This window comes from Stegostoma tigrinum, chromosome 6 (assembly GCF_030684315.1).
Source record: "Stegostoma tigrinum isolate sSteTig4 chromosome 6, sSteTig4.hap1, whole genome shotgun sequence".
NCBI classification, from domain to species: domain Eukaryota; kingdom Metazoa; phylum Chordata; class Chondrichthyes; order Orectolobiformes; family Stegostomatidae; genus Stegostoma; species Stegostoma tigrinum.
The window spans coordinates 90803418-90826856 of NC_081359.1; the positions used below are offsets into that span (position 1 = coordinate 90803418).

General features: G+C 44.2%; 1 protein-coding gene and 2 non-coding genes across 3 annotated transcripts; all 3 read left to right on the plus strand.

Annotated features, from left to right (window-relative positions):
- The first annotated feature begins 5724 nt into the window (after window positions 1-5724).
- rps3 (ribosomal protein S3) lies at window positions 5725-13954 on the plus strand. Its single transcript, XM_048532890.2, has 7 exons — window positions 5725-5841; window positions 6029-6159; window positions 8595-8688; window positions 9499-9593; window positions 12260-12447; window positions 12830-13032; window positions 13892-13954. Exons 1-6 carry the CDS (start codon window positions 5812-5814, stop codon window positions 13027-13029), a joined length of 738 nt encoding a protein of 245 aa, XP_048388847.1. The 5' UTR covers window positions 5725-5811; the 3' UTR covers window positions 13030-13032; window positions 13892-13954.
- On the plus strand, window positions 8801-8948 carry LOC125453736 (small nucleolar RNA SNORD15). Its single transcript, XR_007247841.2, has one exon. It is a non-coding gene; the product is annotated as a small nucleolar RNA SNORD15 (small nucleolar RNA).
- On the plus strand, window positions 13674-13817 carry LOC125453737 (small nucleolar RNA SNORD15). Its single transcript, XR_007247842.1, has one exon. It is a non-coding gene; the product is annotated as a small nucleolar RNA SNORD15 (small nucleolar RNA).
- Window positions 13955-23439: the final 9485 nt, after the last annotated feature.

Consider the following 23439-nt stretch of genomic DNA (forward strand, 5'->3'; position numbering starts at 1 on the left):
CCTACTTTGTCAAGACCACTCTGGATCTTGTTAAATTCAATCAAATCACTACTTACTTTTCTGAATTCTAGTGAAACCAAGCCCAGCCTTTTCAATATATCTTCCTGGTGAACCTGCTTATTCCAAATATTAAGCAAGTAAACCTTTTCAGAACTGCTGCAATGAAAGGAGAAGTAGAATTTTAACTTTGATATTCAAAGAGTGAATTCTGACAACATGATTTGGAGGAAAAATGCTTAGAATAAAGCAAGAAAGAAGACGTAACAGCTCAGAGGGTGATTCTGATTCCAGTGAGAGTTCTGATTTAACTAGAAAGCCACATTTAATTGCTAAATTTACACAGGCTGTGTTGGGAAGATATTTCATGTTATTTGAAAAGATAGCTTTTAATCACTTTTCAGCCGATTGGCTGCGATCACGTCCTGGGGTTTTTTGCCTCAGCGACGGGGAAATTTGAGTGGAGACTCAGGATCGTGTGTGGTCTCGGCAAAAGCAAAAAGAAAACGGGGCGGCACAATGGTTAGCACTGCAGCCTCACAGCACCAGGGACCCAGGTTCGATTCTACCCTCAGGCGACTGTCTGTGTGGAGTTTGCACATTCTCCCCCTGTCTGCATGGGTTTCCTCTGGGTGCTCTGGTTATCTCCCACAGTCCAAAGATGTGCAGGTTAGGTGGATTGCTCGTGCTAAATTGCACATAGTATTCAGAGATGTGTAGCTTAGGTGGGTTATAGGGGGATTGGCCTGGGTCGGATGCACTGAGGTTCGGTATAGACTTGTTGGGCCAAAGGGCCTGTTTTCACACTGTAGGGATTCTATGATAGCTGGGAAGATGAAATGCTGAGAAGATGTTTGAAATTTAATAGCACTTGGTGTTTTGATAGGAAGACCTATGCATTTGTACATGCCAGTTTGTTAGAAAAACAATTTGAACACTCAAATAGATACTTGGTGTTTGCTGAAAAACTTTAGGACGTGTGGTTAATAAGTTTGCAGACGATGTCAAAATTGCTGGTATAGTTGACAGTGTAGACGGTAATCTAAGATTAGGAAGGGATCTTGATCAATTGGGCTGAGGAGTGGCAGAAAATGTTTGGATAAATGCAAGGTATTTCGTTTTGGTACGATACACAAGCGCTGGACATGCACAGTTAATGGTAGGGACCTGGGGAGTTTTGTTGAACAGAGAAACCGAGGGGTTCAGATACATAATTCTTTGAAAGTTGCATCAAAGATAAACAAGATGGTAAAAGAGGCATTTGGCATGCTTACCTTTATGGCTGCAATCATTGAGTATGGGAATTTGGACATTGTGTTGCAATTGTACAGAATGTTGGTCAGGCCACTTTTGGATTACTGTGCACAGTTCTGGATGTCCTGCTATAAGAAGGATATTATTAAGTTGGAGAGGGTGCAGAAAAGATTTATAAGGATGTTGCTGGGACTGGAGGGTTTGAGTTATAAGGAAGGCTGGGGCAGTTTTTCACTGGTGTATGGGAGGTTGATGGGACTTTTATAGAGGTATATAAAGTCATGAGGTGCATAGATAAGGTAAATAGCAAAGGTTTTCTTCTAGAAGAGTTTAAAACTAGAGGGCATAATTTTAAGGTGAAAGGAGAAAGGTTTTAGAGAGACTTGAGGAACACCTTTTCACACAGAGGGTGGCTCATATGTGGAATGAACTGCTAGGGGAATTGGTAGATACAGGTACAGTTACAACATGTAAAAAAAATTTGGATAAGTATATGAATAGGAAGGTTTAGAGAGATATGGGCCAAGCACAGGCAAATGGTATTAATTTGGTTTGGGGAAACTTGGCCAGCATGGACAAGGTGAAGCAAAGGATCTATTTCCATGCTGTATGACTCAATAACAAAAAAACTGTCAAATTTTATCAAAGCTATTTGTCTTGTACTCATCAGGATAATTCACAAGAATACCAGTTCGAGGCAGGGGAACCCACATTTGTTCTGGTTGGTTGGCAAGTTGATTGATTGGTAGAAACACTTCTTTTGGAAATGCAGCAGTTAAAGATGATTGACTGTTAGACTGAACTGCCAGACTCTAAATTTCAAACTAGGCAGGTTGACTCTGATTAGTTCGAACATTGCTATGAGAAATGAATCACTGCGTGCCTGTCACCTTATTTGCTGAATTAATAAAGGTTGAGTGATTATGCAGCTTTACTGTAGGCTTGGTTGTCAGTATACTTCTTTAGCAGTCCTGAAGAAGGGTAATATCCAAAACATTGACTTCTCTTTTTGTCCAAATGCTGTCTTGCGTGCTGTGTTCTTCCAGCCTCCCATGTGGCTACCTTGGATTTCAGTATCTGCAGCAAAATATTGTAGAATCACATCTAACATTGATTATCTCCCACAGTCCAAAGATGTGCTGGTTAGGTTGATTGCTCGTGCTAAATTGCACATAGTATTCAGAGAGGTGTAGCTTAGGTGGGTTATAGGGGGATTGCTCTAACATGGGACACTGTGTTGTGAATTTAGCAAGTGCGGGCTGGTTGGGTACAGTCAATACTTTCACTTGTTATAAAGTCATAGAGTCAGACAGCATGGAAACAGACTCTTCAGCCCAACTCTTCCGTGCTGTCCACGTTTCCCAAAATAAAATGATCCCATTTGCCTGCATTTGGCCTATATCCCTCCGAACATTTCGTCTTCATTGTTGTAAACAGCTGAAGGGATATGGTACAATCTGTCAGATTTTAGAGTAGATTTGCAGCTCGGGTTGTGGATGTTGTGGCTGGTTAGCTTACCGAGCTGATTCGTTGATAATGGGAACTGCAGATGCTGGAGAATTCCAAGATAATAAAATGTGAGGCTGGATGAACACAGCAGGACAAGCAGCATCTCAGGAGCACAAAAGCTGACGTTTCGGGCCTAGACCCTTCATCAGAGAGGGGGATGGGGTGAGGGAACTGGAATAAATAGGGAGAGAGGGGAGGCGGACCGAAGATGGAGAGTAAAGAAGATAGGTGGAGAGAGTATAGGTGGGGAGGTAGGTAGGGAGGGGATAGGTCAGTCCAGGGAAGACGGACAGGTCAAGGAGGTGGGATGAGGTTAGTAGGTAGATGGGGGTGCGGCTTGGGGTGGGAGGAAGGGATGGGTGAGAGGAAGAACAGGTTAGGGAGGCAGAGACAGGTTGGACTGGTTTTGGGATGCAGTGGGTGGGGGGGAAGAGCTGGGCTGGTTGTGTGGTGCAGTGGGGGGAGGGAACGAACTGGGCTGGTTTAGGGATGCAGTTGGGGAAGGGGAGATTTTGAAACTGGTGAAGTCCACATTGATACCGTTCGGCTGCAGGGTTCCCAGGCGGAATATGAGTTGCTGTTCCTGCAACCTTCGGGTGGCATCATTGTGGCAGTGCAGGAGGCCCATGATGGACATGTCATCTAGAGAATGGGAGGGGGAGTGGAAATGGTTTGCGACTGGGAGGTGCAGTTGTTTGTTGCGAACTGAGCGGAGGTGTTCTGCAAAGCGGTCCCCAAGCCTCCGCTTGGTTTCCCCAATGTAGAGGAAGCCGCACCAGGTACAGTGGATGCAGTATACCACATTGGCAGATGTGCAGGTGAACCTCTGCTTAATGTGGAATGTCATCTTGGGGCCCGGGATAGGGGTGAGGGAGGAGGTGTGGGGGCAACTGTAGCATTTCCTGCGGTTGCAGGGGAAGGTGCCGGGTGTGGTGGGGTTGGAGGGCAGTGTGGAGCGAACAAGGGAGTCACGGAGAGAGTGGTGTCTCCGGAAAGCAGACAGGGGTGGGGATGGAAAAATGTCTTGGGTGGTGGGGTCGGATTGTAAATGGCGAAAGTGTCGGAGGATGATGCGTTGTATCCGGAGGTTGGTAGGGTGGTGTGTGAGAACGAGGGGGATCCTCTTAGGGCGGTTGTGGCGGGGGCGGTGTGTGAGGGATGTGTTGCGGGAAATACGGGAGACGCGGTCAAGGGCGTTCTCGATCACTGTGGGGGGAAAGTTGCGGTCCTTAAAGAACTTGGACATCTGTGATGTGCGGGAGTGGATTGTCTTATCGTGGGAGCAGATGCGGCGGAGGCGGAGGAATTGGGAATAGGGGATGGAATTTTTGCAGGAGGGTGGGTGGGAGGAGGTGTATTCTAGGTAGCTGTGGGAGTCGGTGGGCTTGAAATGGACATCAGTTACAAGCTGGTTGCCTGGGATGGAGACTGAGAGGTCCAGGAAGGTGAGGGATGTGCTGGAGATGGCCCAGGTGAACTGAAGGTTGGGGTGGAAGGTGTTGGTGAAGTGGATGAACTGTTCGAGCTCCTCTGGGGAGCAAGAGGCGGCGCCGATACAGTCATCAATGTACCGGAGGAAGAAGTGGGGTTTGGGGCCTGTGTAGGTGCGGAAGAGGGACTGTTCCACGTAACCTACAAAGAGGCAGGCATAGCTGGGGCCCATGCGGGTGCCCATGGCCACCCCCTTAGTCTGTAGGAAGTGGGAGGAGTCAAAAGAGAAGTTGTTGAGGGTGAGGACGAGTTCAGCTAGGTGGATGAGTGTCGGTGGAGGGGGACTGGTCGGGCCTGCGGGACAGGAAGAAGCGGAGGGCCTTGAGGCCATCTGCATGCGGAATGCAGGTGTATAGGGACTGGACGTCCATGGTGAATATGAGGAGTTGGGGGCCAGGGAATTGGAAGTCCTGGAGGAGGTGGAGGGCGTGGGTGGTGTCACGGACGTAGGTGGGGAGTTCCTGGACCAAAGGGGAGAAATTGGAGTCCAGATAGGTGGAGATGAGTTCGGCGGGGCAGTAGCAGGCTGAGATGATGGGTCGACCAGGGCAGGCAGGTTTGTGGATTTTGGGAAGGAGATAGAAACGGGCCGTGCGGGGTTGGGGAACAATGAGGTTGGAGGCTGTGGGTGGGAGGTCCCCTGAGGTGATGAGGTCGTGAATGGTGTTGGAGATGATGGTTTGGTGCTCGGGTGTGGGGTCATGATCGAGGGGGCGGTAGGAGGTGGTGTCGGAGAGTTGGTGTCTGGCCTCGGCGATGTAGAGGTCAGTGCGCCATACTACCACTGCGCCACCCTTGTCTGCGGGTTTGATGGTGAGGTTGGGGTTGGAGTGGAGGGCTGCCCGTTCTGCGGGGGAGAGGTTGGAGTGGGTGAGAGGGGTGGAGAGGTTGAGGCGGTTGATGTCTCGACGGCAGTTGGAGATGAAGAGGTCGAGGGAGGGTAGGAGGCCTGGGGGTGGTGTCCAGGAGGAGGACTTGTGTTGGAAGCGGGTGAAGGGGTCAGTGGAAGGAGGGTTAGGTTCCCGGTTGAAGAAGTAGGCATGGAGGCAAAGACGGCGGAAAAACTGCTCTATGTCCAACTGATTCGTTGTTCCGCAGACAATTCATTGTATTTCATTTCAATATTATTTAAATAACAGGCGGGAAAACACAACAGCGCTTCATCAGCGGCTGCAATGTCGATGTTAGCCTGCAGGGTAATGCTATGTCTGCGGAACAACGAACCAGCTCGGCAAGCTGGCCAGCCACAACCATGTCAGATTTTAGTATCTTCTGTTAATTTTAGATTTCCAGCAGCCGTTCCTATTTATTCTGCAGCATGCACATTAGACCTTTCCGGTAGGATGGGTTTTTGATTGTTTCTTTCCCACGTAATTCCACGTGTACGCTTTTAATTGAAATGAACTACATAACCCAGAAGCCACAGTGTCCGCCTGCAGTCACGTGCCTTGCTGTTCTTCATTCCCGTTGGTGGAAGGAGACGAACCGGAAACGGTTGCTTGTTTAAATAACATCAGCCCGGGGTTGACTTCCTTTTCAGTCGCGGCCCCGTCGAGGAAGATGGCGGCACAGATCTCCAAGAAACGGAAGGTGAGCGGCGGGAGTGGGTGCGGAGCGGGAGGGCGGGAACGCTGATCGAGGAAATAAGGACGGGGGTGAGTGTGGGAGAGGACGTCGAGGGTGAACGAGGCTGGGTCGAATGCTGGCGGCGGCGGATGGAGGAGGATTGATTTGGATGGTGTCCCCTGACTTTTAATATGGCGCCGTCTGTTTTCAGTTCGTGGCGGACGGCATCTTCAAGGCCGAGCTCAACGAGTTCCTGACACGCGAGTTGGCGGAGGATGGCTACAGTGGCGTGGAGGTCCGCGTCACCCCGACTAGGACCGAGATCATCATCTTGGCCACCAGGTAAAAGAAAACAGTTAAGCGGCCGACGTTCCTAGTAGCCCTTCCCCCTCCCAGAGGGTTGGTCCTGACTGGGCCCTGTCTCTGACTGACACATTGTGTACGCCTTGTTAGCCTCTCTGACCGAACGGTGAAGGTAGTAGTTCACGCCATTGATACTGTTGCCGCTGAGAAAACAGACTGTAGGCAGTGCAACTTGAGCACATTGCACTACACTGAGATGCCAGTGTAGCACTGCAATCTGCCATCCATCAGGCGTTCAGCTTTTCTGCCCAGATGGTTGACTAAACTGTCAGTAATGGCATGTGAACTCTGCCTCAGCTGAGCTAATGAAATAGTTGATCTAGTCATTCTCTCTTTTTGCAGTTTGTGGGAGCTTTCTATGTATAGACTGGTTGCCTTGTGTGCATGCATTTCAATAGTGACTGAATTTCCAAAGTTCAGCTTCAACATTTAAGCCACAAGATAGCAACAGAAGTAGCCCATTTGTCTCTGAGCCCACACTGCCATTCATTAATATTGTAGCCAATTTGTTGATCCTCAACTCCACTTTGCCATGTTGCCTTTTTGTACATAACCTTTAATTCCCTTTTTCTTAACTTGTCTGTCTCAAAACACTTAATGACCCAACCTTGACAGCCCTTTGCTGTAAAGGAGTTCCTGAAAGAAAAGCTGTTTCCCCTTGTTTGTCTTATATGTGCAACTCCATACTGTGAGATTGTGTTCTCTGGTCCTAAATTCTGTAACCTATCAGCATACACGCTGTCAAGCCTCTAAGAAATCTGTGTTTCAATGATATTGTGCCTCATTCTCCTAAACTGAGTAGAAGCTCAAATCTCCTTTATAAGAATGTTTTCATAGCTAAGGATTAAAAGAGTGACTCTTATGCTGGTACATCTTCCCTTAGGTAAGGGATATTAAAACTGTTCATAGAATTCTAGCTATGGTCAGACTAGTGCCTTGTATAGTTTTAGCAAGTCCTTTTTGTACTGTGGTCCGTTTGCTTTCCCTGTGGCCACTTGAGGCTTGGCTAGCATTTCATTGACTTTCACACTCAAACCTCAAAATCCTTCTGTCTTTCAAATTTCTGCAATCTTTCCCCATTCAAATAACATTCAGCTCTTCTAGTTTTCCTCCCAAAGCGTATAACCTCTTTCCCACAATGTATTCCTGTATCTCTGATCTGTGTATTAGATAGCCAATCCTTTATCTATGCTAATATACTAGCCCCCATACCATGGGCTAACAAGTAGCCTTAAATGTAGTATCTTTATTGAATGCCTCTAGGCAATCCAAATGTACTACATCTTCTGGTACCCCTTTAATGACCTATTGTTGCCAAAGAACTGTAGTAGACTTGTTATGTGTAATTTCCACTTGTTTTATGCTTTTAAATGCTCTGATATTAGATTCTTTATTTAATATCTTTGAACACTACCCAATGGCCTGCTAAGCTAACTGGCTTATAATTACCTGTTTTGTCACACTTTTTTCCAATAAGTGTGTTGCATTGTCATTTAGTCCTCTGCGTCTTTTCCTGAATCTGAGGATTCTTGGCAAGTTACAAGTGCAACTGGTATCACTAGCTAGTCTTTTAAAATCACAGGATGAAACTCATCAGGTCTAGGGGACTTATTGACCTTTGGCTTTGAAGTTAAGCTCATACGTTCACTATAGGTGTGCAGAAACACATCAGTGTGTATCCAAAACCTGCTGGAGGTGAAATTGACAAGAATTACAATACCCCTCTGATCTGAACACATAGTTAAATTGATTTTTGTTTCATGTGGTTGACAGGTAATTACTTCATGAATTAAACTATTTACCTTTTCTTTGTCCTTCATGTGACTTGGTAGAACCATTTTGCATGCCATGTCTATTCCCAGTTGACATTTGTTTTTGTATAGGTGAAATTGCTACACACTCACTTGAAGACTTTAAGGTTCATCTTGTACTGTGCATTTTGAGATCGTTGTCTTAGGTTCTAGTCCATTTGGTTATGCTGCTACTTCACCATCGTGTAGCTCGATTATTGTATGATACATACTTCTGCAGCACACACCACCCTAACCTGAAAAGAAGCCTGCAGGTCAGATGTTGAAAGATGGTCTTGTCTGAAGTTCATTCACCTGTACTGTGATCTTGCAAATTTAATTCGGTCACAGTGAAAGCATTTTGATAATGGCAAGTGAAACTCTAATGTGTAGTGATTATAAGCTACTTTATAAACCTAAAGTTATGAGATGATAATCATCAACTTTTGTAATTACCTTTCATTTAAAAAGTAAATGATGGAATTATTGATGTTAGCAGCTTAACAATCCAAAGGGTCCTTAGTTACATTATTTTACTTCACACTTCAAATTTTGTAGGCCCACATTAGTTGTGTTGCATAAACAATTTGCCCAAAGTATGATAACTTCTTCTGACATTATTAGGACTCAGAACGTTCTGGGTGAGAAAGGTCGCCGAATCCGTGAACTGACTGCTGTTGTTCAGAAGCGATTTGGTTTCCCAGAGGGAAGCGTTGAGGTAAGTTACCTTTATTGAAGCACGATGTTCTCTTGATACTCATTGGCTGTGTTGTTATTTAGCAATGCGGAGGTTATTTAGGAGCAACAGTCCTGTTCTTCACCACCTTCACCTTCAGTGATGATGCTTGATGACGAGTCTGATGGGGTATGGTTGTGTCAGGACTCCTGGTACAGTTGGCATGTTCTGTGCTGCTAGTTTCAGGGCCTAGAACAGTCTGTCCCTTTTTTTGATGACTCTGAGGCATTTGTCTGAGAAGGCTTGATAAACATGATAAGCAAAAATTGGTTGGGGCTACTCAAATCTTACTCTGACTTACTATCTTTGTATGAGCCTTGATGTACTTTGTACATTAACTGTTAATGGTTTAGTCCCATAGTTTTGAATAATAATTCCCTGAATTGAATGGGGTTTGCCAACTGAGATTGTTTTCCCTTTATTGAATCTGACTTTGGATGCCACATATTTTAAGATGCTGTATTTTAAGTTGGAGATTGAATCTGATCTAAGTGCAAAGTTCCCTGCACACCAAACATGCCTGAAGTCAGTTTTTCTTCTGATTTTCTTGTTGCATGGGCATCTGAGGTTCCTGCTTGGCAGCAATTTCCAGAACTTGAAGCTGATGCGCACAGGATCTTGGTATGGCTGCACGCAGCTCAGGAAATGTCGCTTGTGGCAGCAAAAGTCTCACTGTGAAATATGAAGGACTGGGCTCCAACTAAGCTCTCTGTAGCATTGACTGTTCATAGTGCTAGAAGCTGTAGCTGCAATGTTAATGTTTTTATTTTGTCTGGGTTTTTTCTTTCACAGCTTTATGCTGAAAAGGTTGCCACAAGAGGGCTTTGTGCTATCGCTCAAGCAGAATCCCTGCGTTACAAGTTGTTAGGAGGCCTGGCAGTGCGTAGGTAAGCTGAAGGGTTTGGTTACTTGAACGTTATTGCAAATATAACTTTACATGAGAATCAAGTGCAATGAGATTTGGGAACTTGAAGCTATCTATCTGTAATCAAAGTAAGCCAATCTTGAGGCGATATGTTTGCAGCACTGGCATTTTGCTGAAGGCTTTATCTGAATGTGTAAATATAAACATATCTGCACATTAAAATCAAACAATCATTTCTTTCAAACTGAAGATAAGCAAGTATAGCACGTCTTAAGTGACTCCCAAGTTGGAGGTGTTTTCCTCCTGGAATGTCTGCATTGATGTCTGGTCAGACCAAGATTCTAAATTTAAACTGCAGCCTCACTGATGGAACCACTTTACATCGTAAGTGTAGCCTAATACTAAGTGAAGCAGTTTGTATCCACATTATAATTCTTTTATGGACCATTTTGACATGTTACTGAACTTCTGTGCTTCAGTGCATTAGTAAATCTTTGTTCCCAGCTGAATCAAAAATTAAAGATTTGTGGCTTCTTGAGTTCCTACTTTAATTTAGTAAACTAATTGAGTAGGCTTTGTGATACCTGAGAGTCCATTTACAGCCTGTGAAACCAGACCATGCAGACTACAAGCTATCAGATTCAAATTATCTCAAATTATTACTTAGTGAAGTCAAACACAGTATTTCTATTATCTTTGCAATGGGGAATAGCAGTGAACAGTCAATTGCTTTTCCTAACTGCTGACTAGTGAGCTGTACTAAAGTGTGACAAGATGCAAGACAAATTTGAACATTGTTGAATTTGGCTGTCATGTCCTCCAAGCTAAATTTATCTGCATTCACTAGCAAGAGTGGACATTTTTGACAGTGCGACTGGGAGTTCTTGCACTGAGAACAAACTTAAGGCTTGTCCTCCCAATAGCAATTCATATCTCTCAACTGTTGAAATCATCTATGCAGACCTGACTCTCTTCTCTGACCTGTTCAATACACTGCCTGCTCTCCATCTCTGCGCCCCATTTGGAGCAACCTTTCTGCGCTATTTGCAAGCATCCTTTAATCAAGGGATGGAAGAGGAAGTCATTAACAAGCTTTTTGTGACCAACCCCACCTATTGTACAAAATGTGGAGGAATGGAATTGTGGGAGATATAGCAGTTTGGATCGGAAATTGGCTTGCTGAAAGAAGACGGTGGTAGTTGATGGGAAATCTTCATCCTGGAGACCAGTTGCTAGTGGTGTACCGCAAGGGTCGGTGTTGGGTCCACTGCTGTTTGTCATTTTTATAATGACCTGGATGAGGGCGTAGAAGGATGGGTTAGTAAATTTGCAGACAACACGAAGGTCAGAGTTGTGGACAGTGATGAAGGATGCTGTAGGTTGCAGAGAGACATAGATAAGCTGCAGAGCTGGGCTGAGAGGTGGCAAATGGAGTTTCATGCAGACAAGTGTGAGGTGATGCACTTTGGTAGGAATAACTGGAAATAAAAGTACAAGGCTAATGGTAAGATTCTTAGTAGTGTAGATGAGCAGAGAGATCTGTGTCCATGTACATAAATCCTTAGGTTGCCACCCAGGTTGACAGGGCTGTTAAGAAGGCATACAGTGTTTAGCTTTTAATAGAGGGATCGAGTTCCAGAACCAAGAGGTTATGGTGAAGCTGTACAAAACTCTGGTGCGGCTGCACTTGGAGTATTGTGTCCAGTTCTGGTCACCGCATTATAAGAAGGATGTGGAAGCTTTGGAAAGGGTGCAGAGGAGATTTACTAGGATGTTGCCTGGTATGGAGGGAAGGTCTTACGAGGAAAGGCTGAGGGACTTGAGGCTGTTTTCATAAGAGAAGAAGGTTGAGAGGTGACTTAATTGAAACATATAAAATAATCAGAGGGTTAGATAGGGTGGATAGGGAGAGCCTTTCCTAGGATGGTGACAGCAAGCATGAGGGGGCATAGCTTTAAATTGAGGGGTGAAAGATATAGGACAGATGTCAGAGGTAGTTTCTTTACTTGGAAGTAAGGGAATGAAACGCTTTGCCTGCAATGGTAGTAGATTTGCCAACTTTAGGTACATTTAAGTTGTCATTGGACAAGCATATGGACGTACGTGGAATAGTGTAAGTTAGATGGGCTTGAGATCGGCATGAGGTTGGCACAACATCGAGGGCCGAAGGGCCTGTACTGTGCTGTAATGTTCTATGCAAAATATGCTACACACTACAAATTAAGTGGCAAAATAATTACTTTGAGCTCAGCAAATGAGTTGGTTGTTTGGCACTACTGCTTAGTGTTTGCTAGGCCAATAAATGGGGAGAGAAAGGCATTTTGTATGAAAGGAAAATTAAACTATTAATTAGAATAAATATGCCAATCAATGATGTGTCTTTATGGTTTCTTCTCTGGCACCCATCCCCAGTGCCACCATCTTGATAACAAGGTGTAGAGCTGGATGAACAGTGTGCCAAGCAGCATCGTAGGAGCAGGAAAGCTGACGTTTCTGGCCTAGATCCTCCTCCTGGTGTTCATCCAGTCTATACCTTGTTATCTCTGATTCTCATGCATCTGTAGTTCCTACTTTCTCTCACCACCATCTTGATTATTTTTACTGCTTATTAATTGTTTGTTTTGGTGTTGACATTTAGGTTGCTATTAAGCTGAAGGCATTAAAAATGCATTTCCCCCTCTTCCCTAGAGCATGCTATGGTGTTCTTCGCTTCATTATGGAAAGTGGGGCCAAGGGCTGCGAGGTGGTGGTTTCCGGAAAACTCCGAGGCCAGAGAGCCAAGTCCATGAAATTTGTTGATGGTCTGATGATTCATAGTGGTGACCCAGTGAACTACTATGTTGATACAGCTGTACGCCATGTACTGCTAAGACAAGGTGAGAGAGGGATTTGCATTAAAGTTATCTTTTCTTGAGTGCATTGGAATAGGGTTTCATTGGTGTTAGTGTGTCTGATACTTTGTTTTTGTGCGCTTTATTCATATGCACCTGCTGAGTAATTGTGATTAGACTTTGTGACTGGGACGTTAGTCCAGCTCTGATCTACCCACTTACATTGTGTAGGAGACTGCAATGCTAGTTTTCTTCTCTGGTGTTCCAAGAATGCATTCAGTTATTTGAAGTGGTTTCGAGTAAGCTGTCAGCCCATCTAATAATTCATTTAGTAGTGCATTACACTACATAATTAAATTGGTGTTTTAATAACATACCTAATGGTTTTGTATCTATTCTGTTCTAAAGCTGACATATTCTTTTACAGGTGTATTGGGAATTAAAGTTAAAATCATGCTGCCGTGGGACCCAAGTGGTAAAATTGGACCCAAGAAACCTCTGCCTGATCATGTCAGCATCGTTGAGCCCAAGGATGAGATCTTGCCAACTACACCAATTTCAGAACAGAAGGGAGGCAAACCAGAGCAACCTGTGATCCAGCAGCCTGGACCAGTTCCGACTGCATAATTGGTATCTTTCCTTCTGTTCTAACGATGTGTCATAATATCCTTAGCAAGTCAATGCGGAATGGAAATTTCTCATATCTCTGTATAGAATGTTGATTGGAATTGCTGCTGGAATCTTTGATTTTAAATTAGCTGTGGTCTAATTATAGCTTCAGCTTCTTCCTGTAATTGATGTAATCCCCTCCTGAGTAATCAAGCCACTGCAATGTAAAATAATTAATCACTAGTTTCTCCAGGTAACTGGTGGGCAATAAATGCTCCTCACCAGTGTTTTGAGCTGTTTTTAAACAAAAAAATTAAAACATAACATCCAGAACAGCTTCTGGGTGTTGTGCAACTGGAGTTTAGATTCTTGGGTTTACACATCTTCACAGTTGACTGGTTAATAGAAGCTAAGTATTTTAGAATTTGGTCATTGCTTCTGATGATCTCTTCTACCAATGCAACTAGCTTATTAATGTATGATTCATTAGCCTGTAACTATTTGAAGTAGGGAAGAGAGTTACCTTGGGGGGGCGGGGGGATTTGTTTCAGAAATGTTTACAAGAATTGGTGATGGAGCTTTCCTGGCCTTTGTAGCTCAAGCTTAATGAGAGGCATGTGAATTTTTCTCATTTGGCACGTTGCTGCTTTTTGAAATTCATCCTTCAGTGATGCTTGATGACGAGTCTGATGGGATTTGACCTGTCTCAGGCTTCTTGATCCATTTAGCATGTTCTGTGCTTTTGAATTTGGAGTCCTGAGTGCTGTCCCTTCTATTGATGACTTTGAGGCATTTGTCTGAGAAGGTTGGTGACTAATTGATATCTGTGAATATAATTTGCTAGCTTTGAATCTAATTTGTTGTTTTTTTGTCTCTACAGGCATACCAACATAGAGCAGTATCTAATTTTCTGTACTTGTTCAAATAAAACAAAAGAAAAAGGTTGCTGTTTCTTTCATTCCAAGTTGTTGTGATCCCAGACAACCTGAAGCTAGTAAAGCTGTGCTTTGTCCCATACAGTTTAAAATTTTAAATTAAATGTTTCATCACAACTACACAACTTGTCCTGGTGACTCAGTTGATAGGACCCTGTAATTTCAAGCCAAGAATGCAGTGTTAAATACATTCCATGGTTTTTTCCCATTTGTGGCAGTCTCATGGAATGTACATGATTTGGAGTACAGTGGGATGTCTCTCTAGCTATTGCACTTCATCAGATCTGTAAATTGTGGTATATGGATATGTTTTCAAAACAACAAGGGAACTTTGCATTGGTTTCTTGTGGTGCTTAATGATTACTCTGCCAGGCTTGTATTGTCAAGATTTCTGGTGACTTTTCACCTTTTCTGTTTTCATTACAGCCTTGATCCAAACAGACAAAAAAGCTGTCCTTAAGCTAAGAGCAGTTACCCTTGCCACACTGGCAACTACCACCTTTTGTGTTATGAAAGAATCCTGGCAAAAATACTGCTCAAACATATTGTTTTTTCAAAGATAATCATCTGAATTGTGCATTTGCTTAGAATGGTGTTTTAGTCCTCTTTCAGCTAGTTTATCAACTACTTCCCTATATCTCATGCTCAGAAGTAGGGATTTTTTGCAGATTACAAACAGCACCATACATTGCAACTGCTCAGCTTCTCCACGATAACAGTCAGTGAACAGAGGTTCAAATTCAACCAAAGTAGCTGGTTGGTCATAAAATCTGGAATTGCAGGATAGTGTCAAGAACAAATGTTCATAGTTACCATTAATGTTTGAAATTTTGTCCTGAGGTGGTATGGTCTCAGTTGGGATCCAGATTGATTATCCTGCAGTTAGCTGTAATTGCTGTCTTTGAAATGACTCTACCAAACCATTCAATTCAAGGGTAATTGGGAATGGATGACAGGCAGGTAACAAGTAACCTTCATAAGGTGCCAGGCCGTGACTATTTTGAGAATCCGATAAGTCCCTCTTGACATCCAGTGACATTACTATCACTGAATCATGCACCAGCAAGTTTCCTTGGATCAAAATGTGACCTGTATGAGCCATTGACATTTTGTGACCGCAAGAGCGAGTCGGAGGCTTGGAATGCTGAATTTTTGTCAGTTTGAGTATGAGTGAGTAGTATGATGAAATGATGTCTTTCCTGGAGCTCTAACATCACTAAAGAAGTTTGATTGGATAAAGGGACAGTGAGGTGAGGGAGTCTTCACCTGTGAGTGGCGCTGTGGAAGGTCACTGGTCTCATGGAAAAGTGATGGGCCTTCCTGTACAGGAGGACTGACCAGGTTAATATTTCCTAGAGAATAGGAGGGAGAGCATCAGAATGCTGAGGCATTGAGACCAGTTCTGGGGCAGGTAGGACCTGTACAAGCTGGATGAGTTAGCCAAAACAAGACTGGGACTGGAGATAATGGGAACTGCAGATGCTGGGGAGCCTGAGATAACAGTGTGGAGCTGGATGAGCACAGCAGGCCAAGCAGCATCTTAGGAACACAAAAGCTGATGTTTCAGGCTTAGACCCTTCATCAGAAAAGGGGAATGGGGAGAGGGGGAGGCGGACAAAAGATGGATAGAGAAGATAGGTGGAGAGGCGAGTAAAGGTGGGGAGTGATCCTTTTAAAGGAGATTTGATGTTGAAATTAATTCAGCTTGAACATCAAGTGGAAAGAAGTGTAGAAGAGTGTGGAAGAGAAACAAACTCTTTTTGAGTGCATCATAATGTGAAAAAAAAAGTTAATGACATTTTTACCTGAATGCATTCATTAGGATGGATGACACATGGGTGCAAAGTGATTCCAGCCATTCAAGAAACATGGCTATGTGTTGACCAGCCACTGAAAACAATATTCAAAGGTGTTCAATCTTTAGGACAGGCAGAAAGAGGGAGAAGGAGGTGGAGATGCTCTTGAAATAGGAAATTGGATCAGCACGTTAGTAAGGATCTTTGTAGAATTTTTTTAGGTGAGTTACTGTCCTTGACATCAATCCAGCATTTAACTTGAGTGGGGCGTCAAGGACCCCTAGTAAAGCAGAAGTCAGGAGTTTGGGGGGGATTTCTTTGCTGGTAGAAATCAAATCTGCATAAAGGAAGATGGCTGTAGTTGTTGGAGGCCAATCATCTCAGCTCCAGGGTATCTGCTGGAGTTCCTTGGAAAAGTGTCCTATGCCCAACAATCTTCAGCTGCTTCTTCAATGATTTTCTCCATCATAAGATCAGAAGTGGGGATTAGACTAGATTAGATTCCCTACTGTGTGGAAACAGGCCCTTTGGGCCAAACAGTCCACACCGCCCCTTGGAGCATCCCACCCAGACCCAGACCCATTCCCCCTATAACCCACACATCCCTGAACACTATGGGCAATTTAGCATGGCTGATCCACCTAGCCTGCACATCTTTGGACTGTGGGAGGAAACCCACGCAGACATGGGGAGAAAGGCAACTGTCCGTGTGGAGTTTGCACAGAGGCTGGAATCGAACCCGGGTCCCTGGTGCTGTGAGGCTGCAGTGCTAACCACTGAGCCACTGTGCCGCAAATGTTTGCTGATAATTGCACTTATGTTCAGTACTTTTCCCAATTCTTCATATTCTGAAGCAGTCCATGTTCAAATGTAACAATATCCATGCTTAAGACTAAAAGTGTCAGGTAACTTTTGCGTGCACAGAAGTGTGGTAGAGGCAAGAATCATTACAATGCTTTAAGTATTTAGATGAACATTTGAAATAACACAGTATTCAACACTACAGATCAAGTGCTGGAAAGTGGGACTACAGTCGATAGGTAATTCATGACTAGTGTGAACAAGATGGGCTGCAAGGTCATATTTTAAACTGTAAGACCGATGTCACCACATATATATATGCAGGAGTTGAAAATCAACTCTGGTTCAAAACACTATACTCAGAACAGGAGTCGGCCATTTGTTACCTCGAGCCTGTTCATCCAGTCAATTAGATAATGACTGATACTTACCTTGCCAAAAATATTCTTGATCTTATGTATCAATTTCTATTTGTTCATTGTCCTGTCCTAAAAGTCACACTTGACAAAGGAGCGTTGTGCCAATATTTTGTGATTTCAAATAAACCTGTTGGACTATAACCTGTTGTCGTGTAACTTCTGACTCAGGGCCAAAAGTCCTAGAATTCTATACTGTCCTCTGTGGAGATGGGAAGTCTATTGATAACAAAAGTGTGGAGCTGGATGAACACAACAGGCCAAGCAGCATCTCAGGATCACAAAAGCTGACGTTTCGGGCCTAGACCCTTCATCAGAGCTCTCTGATGAAGGGTCTAGGCCCGAAATGTCAGCTTTTGTGCTCCTGAGATGCTGCTTGGCCTGTTGTGTTCATCCAGCTCCACACTTTGTTATCTTGGATTCTCCAGCATCTGCAGTCCCCATTATCTCTGCTGGGAAATCTATTTCCTGGTTTCGCTTATGAGTGTCATTAGCTCTGGCTTTAAGTTTGTATTCTTTGTTCAGGATGTTCACCTCAGTGCAATCAGGTTAAGTTAGACCCACCTTTTAGACATGAGGCAATATAAGCTAGATTTTTGAGATGTTATTATCATTTATCCTTTGGTTCTCTAGTATTCTGATGAATACAACAGTGTACTAGTGGCTCAATGAAGGACTGCAGATGGAGTCTGATGAAAGGATGACAACTAAAACATAATTCTAAACCTTGAGAAAAAGCTAATGTCTCATTATTCTTTTTATAGTTGAGCTTTTGTGTACCTGGATACATAAATGTACTTACAGTCACTTGGTCATACAGAATTTGAATATAGCAGACATGCAGCCAAAGCCTTTGATTTTGCACTCATCAGAACAAACTCAAGAATGCCAATTTGCAGGTGATCACAATAATTTACACTCAGGAGAAAATGGTGCAGTTTGGTTGACAAGTTGGTTCTGATTAGCTGAGGTATTGCAATGGAGAAATAAACAGGGAGCTATAGGTTTCCTAAACTCTTGGATAATAAACAAAAACCACAAAACTTGAACATAAATGTTTTTGTTTGTATCTGGACAAGATGGATCCTTGATTTATGTATGGATAGTAATCTGTTTTCTTGTTTGACATTGCAAGCTTGTTTACAAATATCCTCATGAAAGAAGTCTTGGTGAAACCCAATTTTATACTTGAATAATCTCCAATTATGTGCTATTGAGCTCTTTTCTAATTCCAGTAGACTTCATGTCTTTTGCTGATCTTTAAGATCTCTTAGCTAAGCAGCTGAGGGTTCCTTAAGTGAGAAATCTTTACATACAGATGAGGAAGGACACCACTTTGATTGGGACAACACATCCATCCTAGGACAAGCCAAACAGAGACATGCACGAGAATTCCTGGAAGCATGGCATTCCAACCGGAACTCCATCAACAAACACATTGATTTGGACCCAATCTACCATCCCCTGAGAAAAAGAACAGGCAATGACATCACCAACCCAAGGAAACCTAACCAGATAAATAGAAAGCGGGACATAACACCAGCGCTTTGTCGGAGGCTCACTGATGCTGTTACCTAGAATGGTAACGAAACGTCTGAAAACGAACCTTCCAGCTCAGCGAGCAAACTCACATCCAGAACCTCAACCTGAGCTACAAATCTTCTCAAAACTCGCTGAGAAATCTTTCCTGATAAGTTACGGGAACTTTTCTTTCTCGAGGCATAGCAAAGGTGGACAGAAGCTATTTGACAGTAAGCCAAGCAGCATCTTAAGAGCACAAAAGCTGACGTTTTGGGCCTAGACCCTTCATCGGTCTAAGCCTGAAACGTCAGCTTTTGTGTTCCTAAGATTCTGCTTGGCCTGCTGTGTTCATCCAGCTTCACACTTTATCTTGGATTCTCCAGCATCTGCAGTTCCCATCATCTCTCATCCTATCTGACTAACGTACTTTTTGAAATCAACCTGTTGTCATGATATGTTACAGTGTATAACTTGATTTCTGGCTCAGATGTGGAGGTATCAGCATTGGACTGGACTGGACAAGGTCAAAAATCACACAGTACCAGGTTATAGTCCAACAGGTTTATTTGAAAACACAAACTTCCAGAGTCTTGTGCTTTCTTCGGGTGGTAGAGAGGTGGCATCAGGCACAGAATATAGAAGGAAAAGGCCAAAGGGTCGTAGAACTGATTCAATTGTCTTGAGCAAACCTACATCTTTAACCAGTAGTTTGAAGACATAATTTTTGAGCCTGCCAGTACTCCCTGATCTTTATCAACTTTTAAGTACGAACAATTTATCCATTATTTTCTGGATAATTATTTTAAAAGCTCCCAGTGTTGAGTTTCATCCTTCAGTCACTGTGCCTTGAACAGCATCTCTGCCCTCAGTAAAGACAGATGCAAAGTATTCATTTAATATTTCAGCTATGACCTTGCTTTGAGGTGTATCATCCTGTTTTTATTTCCTGATTAGTCCTTCACCCCTCCTTGGCTTTTTACGAGCCTCTTCCCGCCCGTTGGAATTCCTTTTTAATTTACCTGTTAGCATTTTTTTCCACAATCCCTCTTTTCATAACATCCCACCAAACTTTAATGACCAACTAACCAGTACCATTTCATATATGATAATGTCACCTAACTATGAGCCCATGGTCACTTGTGCAACTTGTCGTATGGATTTCTTTATTCACTTTTGGGAGATGGGCATTGCTGGCTGACCATATTTTATTGCCTGTCTCTAGTCGCTGTTGAATAGGTGGTGGTGAGCTGTCTTCTTGAAACGTTGCGCTCACTTGTGGTAGATTATAAAAATATTGATAATCTTGGTCTTATCTCTTAGTTTGCATGCCTTAATACTTTTTTTGTGCCCCTGTTGTTTGTGTCTAATAAAGTCTGGTGGATTCCCAGTTTTTTCCCATTATGCAAGGCTTTTCTTGCCTTGTTTCAATTAATCATACTGCACATAGGAATGCCATTTGGACCTTTGGGTCAATGCCAGTCTTTGAAAAATCTGCACAATTAACACCCCACTCCCTGATCTTTCATTAATCAACAATCTTCGTTTTCAGCTATGCATCCGGTTCCTTTATAGACGTTAATAGTTTGCCCACCACAGCTAGTTAAATACATAAATGGGCTTTATTCTGCATTGCTTCAAAGTGAATTTACATATTTAAAAACTCAGCCCACTTTACTATTGTCAATTTAATCACTTTTGAAGCTTTCTTTATTTAAATGTAAAATTTATTCAATGCACCAGAACTTTCTTGAACTAGTTCTATGTGACAAGATTTTCAAAGTATTGTTTTTAGTCACATTATATTGTTACTATTAAAGATTATCCGAGTTTATTGTTTATGTCCAAGGGACTTGCATTGTTCCTAAAAATTAAATAATAAGGAGTCAAAATTTGTTAAAAAAATGTAATCCGGGGATCAAATAGATAAAATGGATTAGATTATGGTGAGTATAGATTATTTATTTGAAAGAGTGGACAGAAAATGGATGTCAATGTTGGTTCCACAATGGGATAGCATAGCTATCTACCCTTGTTGCTCTATAAACTATGTAGCTGAAGACTATTTTCAACTTACAGTTTTTAAAATGTGTAAACTGTCACTCCAAATTGCTGAATTATTCTTTACAAGTGACTTTCCCAAAAAATTGCAACTTGGCCGTTCAATAAGTGAGAGCCTGAAAATGATGAACAGTTTTTGCTCTTTTGGATTAAGTGGACAAAGTGGGACAGACCTGCATGCATTCGAGTCTCTGGCTGATTGTTCCTTTATGCAGTATTGTTTCATTGGATCTGGCCCCCTCAAACTTATTGTTGCTCAGCATGTATATTTGGTATTGAGACATTCATACCAGGAATTTCTTGGGCTCCAATTCTGACCTGTTATCTTACCCAAAAGAAAACTGGTTGAACTTCTATGGAGAGCAAAACTTGGGGTTCATATACAAAGGCCTTGAAGTTGTACAGGGCAAGATCAAGTTAAGCAATGTCAATGACTATGCAAGGGAGAATTGTCATCTTTTGTAAAGTAGCACAGGGAAGTTTAGTGATAAAGAAAATGTAATCACTTATTTTTAAATATTTAAGTGGTGAATATTTTCCCTGTGATAACTGGCTAAATTGTCTTTGATACATATTAATTGTCATCTTCCATGAGCTTTCATTCACAAGGAACTTCTCTGCGGCAAATCTTGCAGAGTCTATCAAAAATATATAAACATCCAAGGCAGAGATAATGGGAACTGCAGATGCTGGAGAATCCAAGATAATAAAATGTGAGGCTGGATGAACACAGCAGGCCAAGCAGCATCTCAGGAGCACAAAAGCTGACGTTTCGGGCCTAGACCCTTCATCAGAGAGGGGGATGGGGTGAGGGTTCTGGAATAAATAGGGAGAGAGGGAGAGGCGGACCGAAGATGGAGAGAAAAGAAGATAGGTGGAGAGAGTATAGGAGGGGATAGGTCAGTCCAGGGAAGACGGACAGGTCAAGGAGGTGGGATGAGGTTAGTAGGTAGATGGGGGTGCGGCTTGAGGTGGGAGGAAGGGATGGGTGAGAGGAAGAACAGGTTAGGGAGGCAGAGACAGGTTGGACTGGTTTTGGGATGCAGTGCGTGGAGGGGAAGAGCTGGGCTGGTTGTGTGGTGCAGTGGGGGGAGGGGACGAACTGGGCTGGTTTAGGGATGTGGTGGGGGAAGGGGAGATTTTGAAACTGATGAAGTCCACATTGATGCCATTAGGCTGCAGGGTTCCCAGGCGGAATATGAGTTGCTGTTCCTGCAACCTTCGGGTGGCATCATTGTGGCACTGCAGGAGGCCCATGATGGACATGTCATCTAAAGAATGGGAGGGGGAGTGGAAGTGGTTTGCGACTGGGAGGTGCAGTTGTTTGTTGTGAGCTGAGCGGAGGTGTTCTGCAAAGCGGCCCCAAGCCTCCGCTTGGTTTCCCCAATGTAGTGGAAGCAACACCGGGTACAGTGGATGCAGTATACCACATTGGCAGATGTGCAGGTGAACCTCTGCTTAATGTGGAATGTCATCTTGGGATCTGGGATAGGGGTGAGGGAGGAGGTGTGGGGGCAACTGTAGCATTTCCTGCGGTTGCAGGGGAAGGTGCTGGGTGTGGTGGGGTTGGAGGGCAGTGTGGAGCGAACAAGGGAGTGACGGAGAGAGTGGTCTCTCCGGAAAGCAGACAGGGGTGGGGATGGAAAAATGTCCTGGGTGGTGGGGTCGGATTGTCTCCACCTATCTGGACTCCATTTTCTCCCCTTTGGTCCAGGAACTCCCTACCTATGTCCGTGACACCACCCATGCCGTCCACCTCCTCCAGGACTTCCAATTCCCTGTCCCCCAACACTTCATCTTCACCATGGACGTCCAGTCCCTATACACCTGCATTCCGCATGCAGATGGCCTCAAGGCCCTCCGCTTCTTCCTGTCCCGCAGGCCCGACCAGTCCCCCTCCACCGACACTCATCCACCTAGCTGAACTCGTCCTCACCCTCAACAACTTCTCTTTTGACTCCTCCCACTTCCTACAGACTAAGGGGGTGGCCATGGGCACCCGCATGGGCCCCAGCTATGCCTGCCTCTTTGTAGGTTACGTGGAACAGTCCCTCTTCCGCTCCTACACAGGCCCCAAACCCTACCTCTTCCTCGGGTACATTGATGACTGTATCAGCGCCGCCTCTTGCTCCCCAGAGGAGCTCGAACAGTTCATCCACTTCACCAACACCTTCCACCCCAACCTTCAGTTCACCTGGGCCATCTCCAGCACATCCCTCACCTTCCTGGACCTCACAGTCTCCATCTCTGGCAACCAGCTTGTAACTGATGTCCATTTCAAGCCCACCGACTCCCACAGCTACCTAGAATACACCTCCTCTCACCCACCCTCCTGCAAAAATTCCATCCCCATTCCCAATTCCTCCGCCTCCGCCACATCTGCTCCCACGATAAGACATTCCACTCCCGCACATCCCAGATGTCCAAGTTCTTCAAGGACCGCAACTTTCCCCCCACAGTGATCGAGAACGCCCTTGACCGCGTCTCCCGTATTTCCCGCACCACATCCCTCACACCCCGCCCCCGCCACAACCGCCCAAAGAGGATCCCCCTCGTTCTCACACACCACCCCACCAACCTCTGGATGCAACGCATCATTCTCCGACACTTCCGCCATCTACAATCCGACCCCACCACCCAAGACATTTTTCCATCCCCACCCCTGTCTGCTTTCCGGAGAGACCACTCTCTCCGTCACTCCCTTGTTCGCTCCACACTGCCCTCCAACCCCACCACACCCGGCACCTTCCCCTGCAACCGCAGGAAATGCTATACTTGCCCCCACACCTCCTCCCTCACCCCTATCCCAGGCCCCAAGAAGACATTCCACATTAAGCAGAGGTTCACCTGCACATCTGCCAATGTGGTATACTGCATCCACTGTACCCGGCGTGGCTTCCT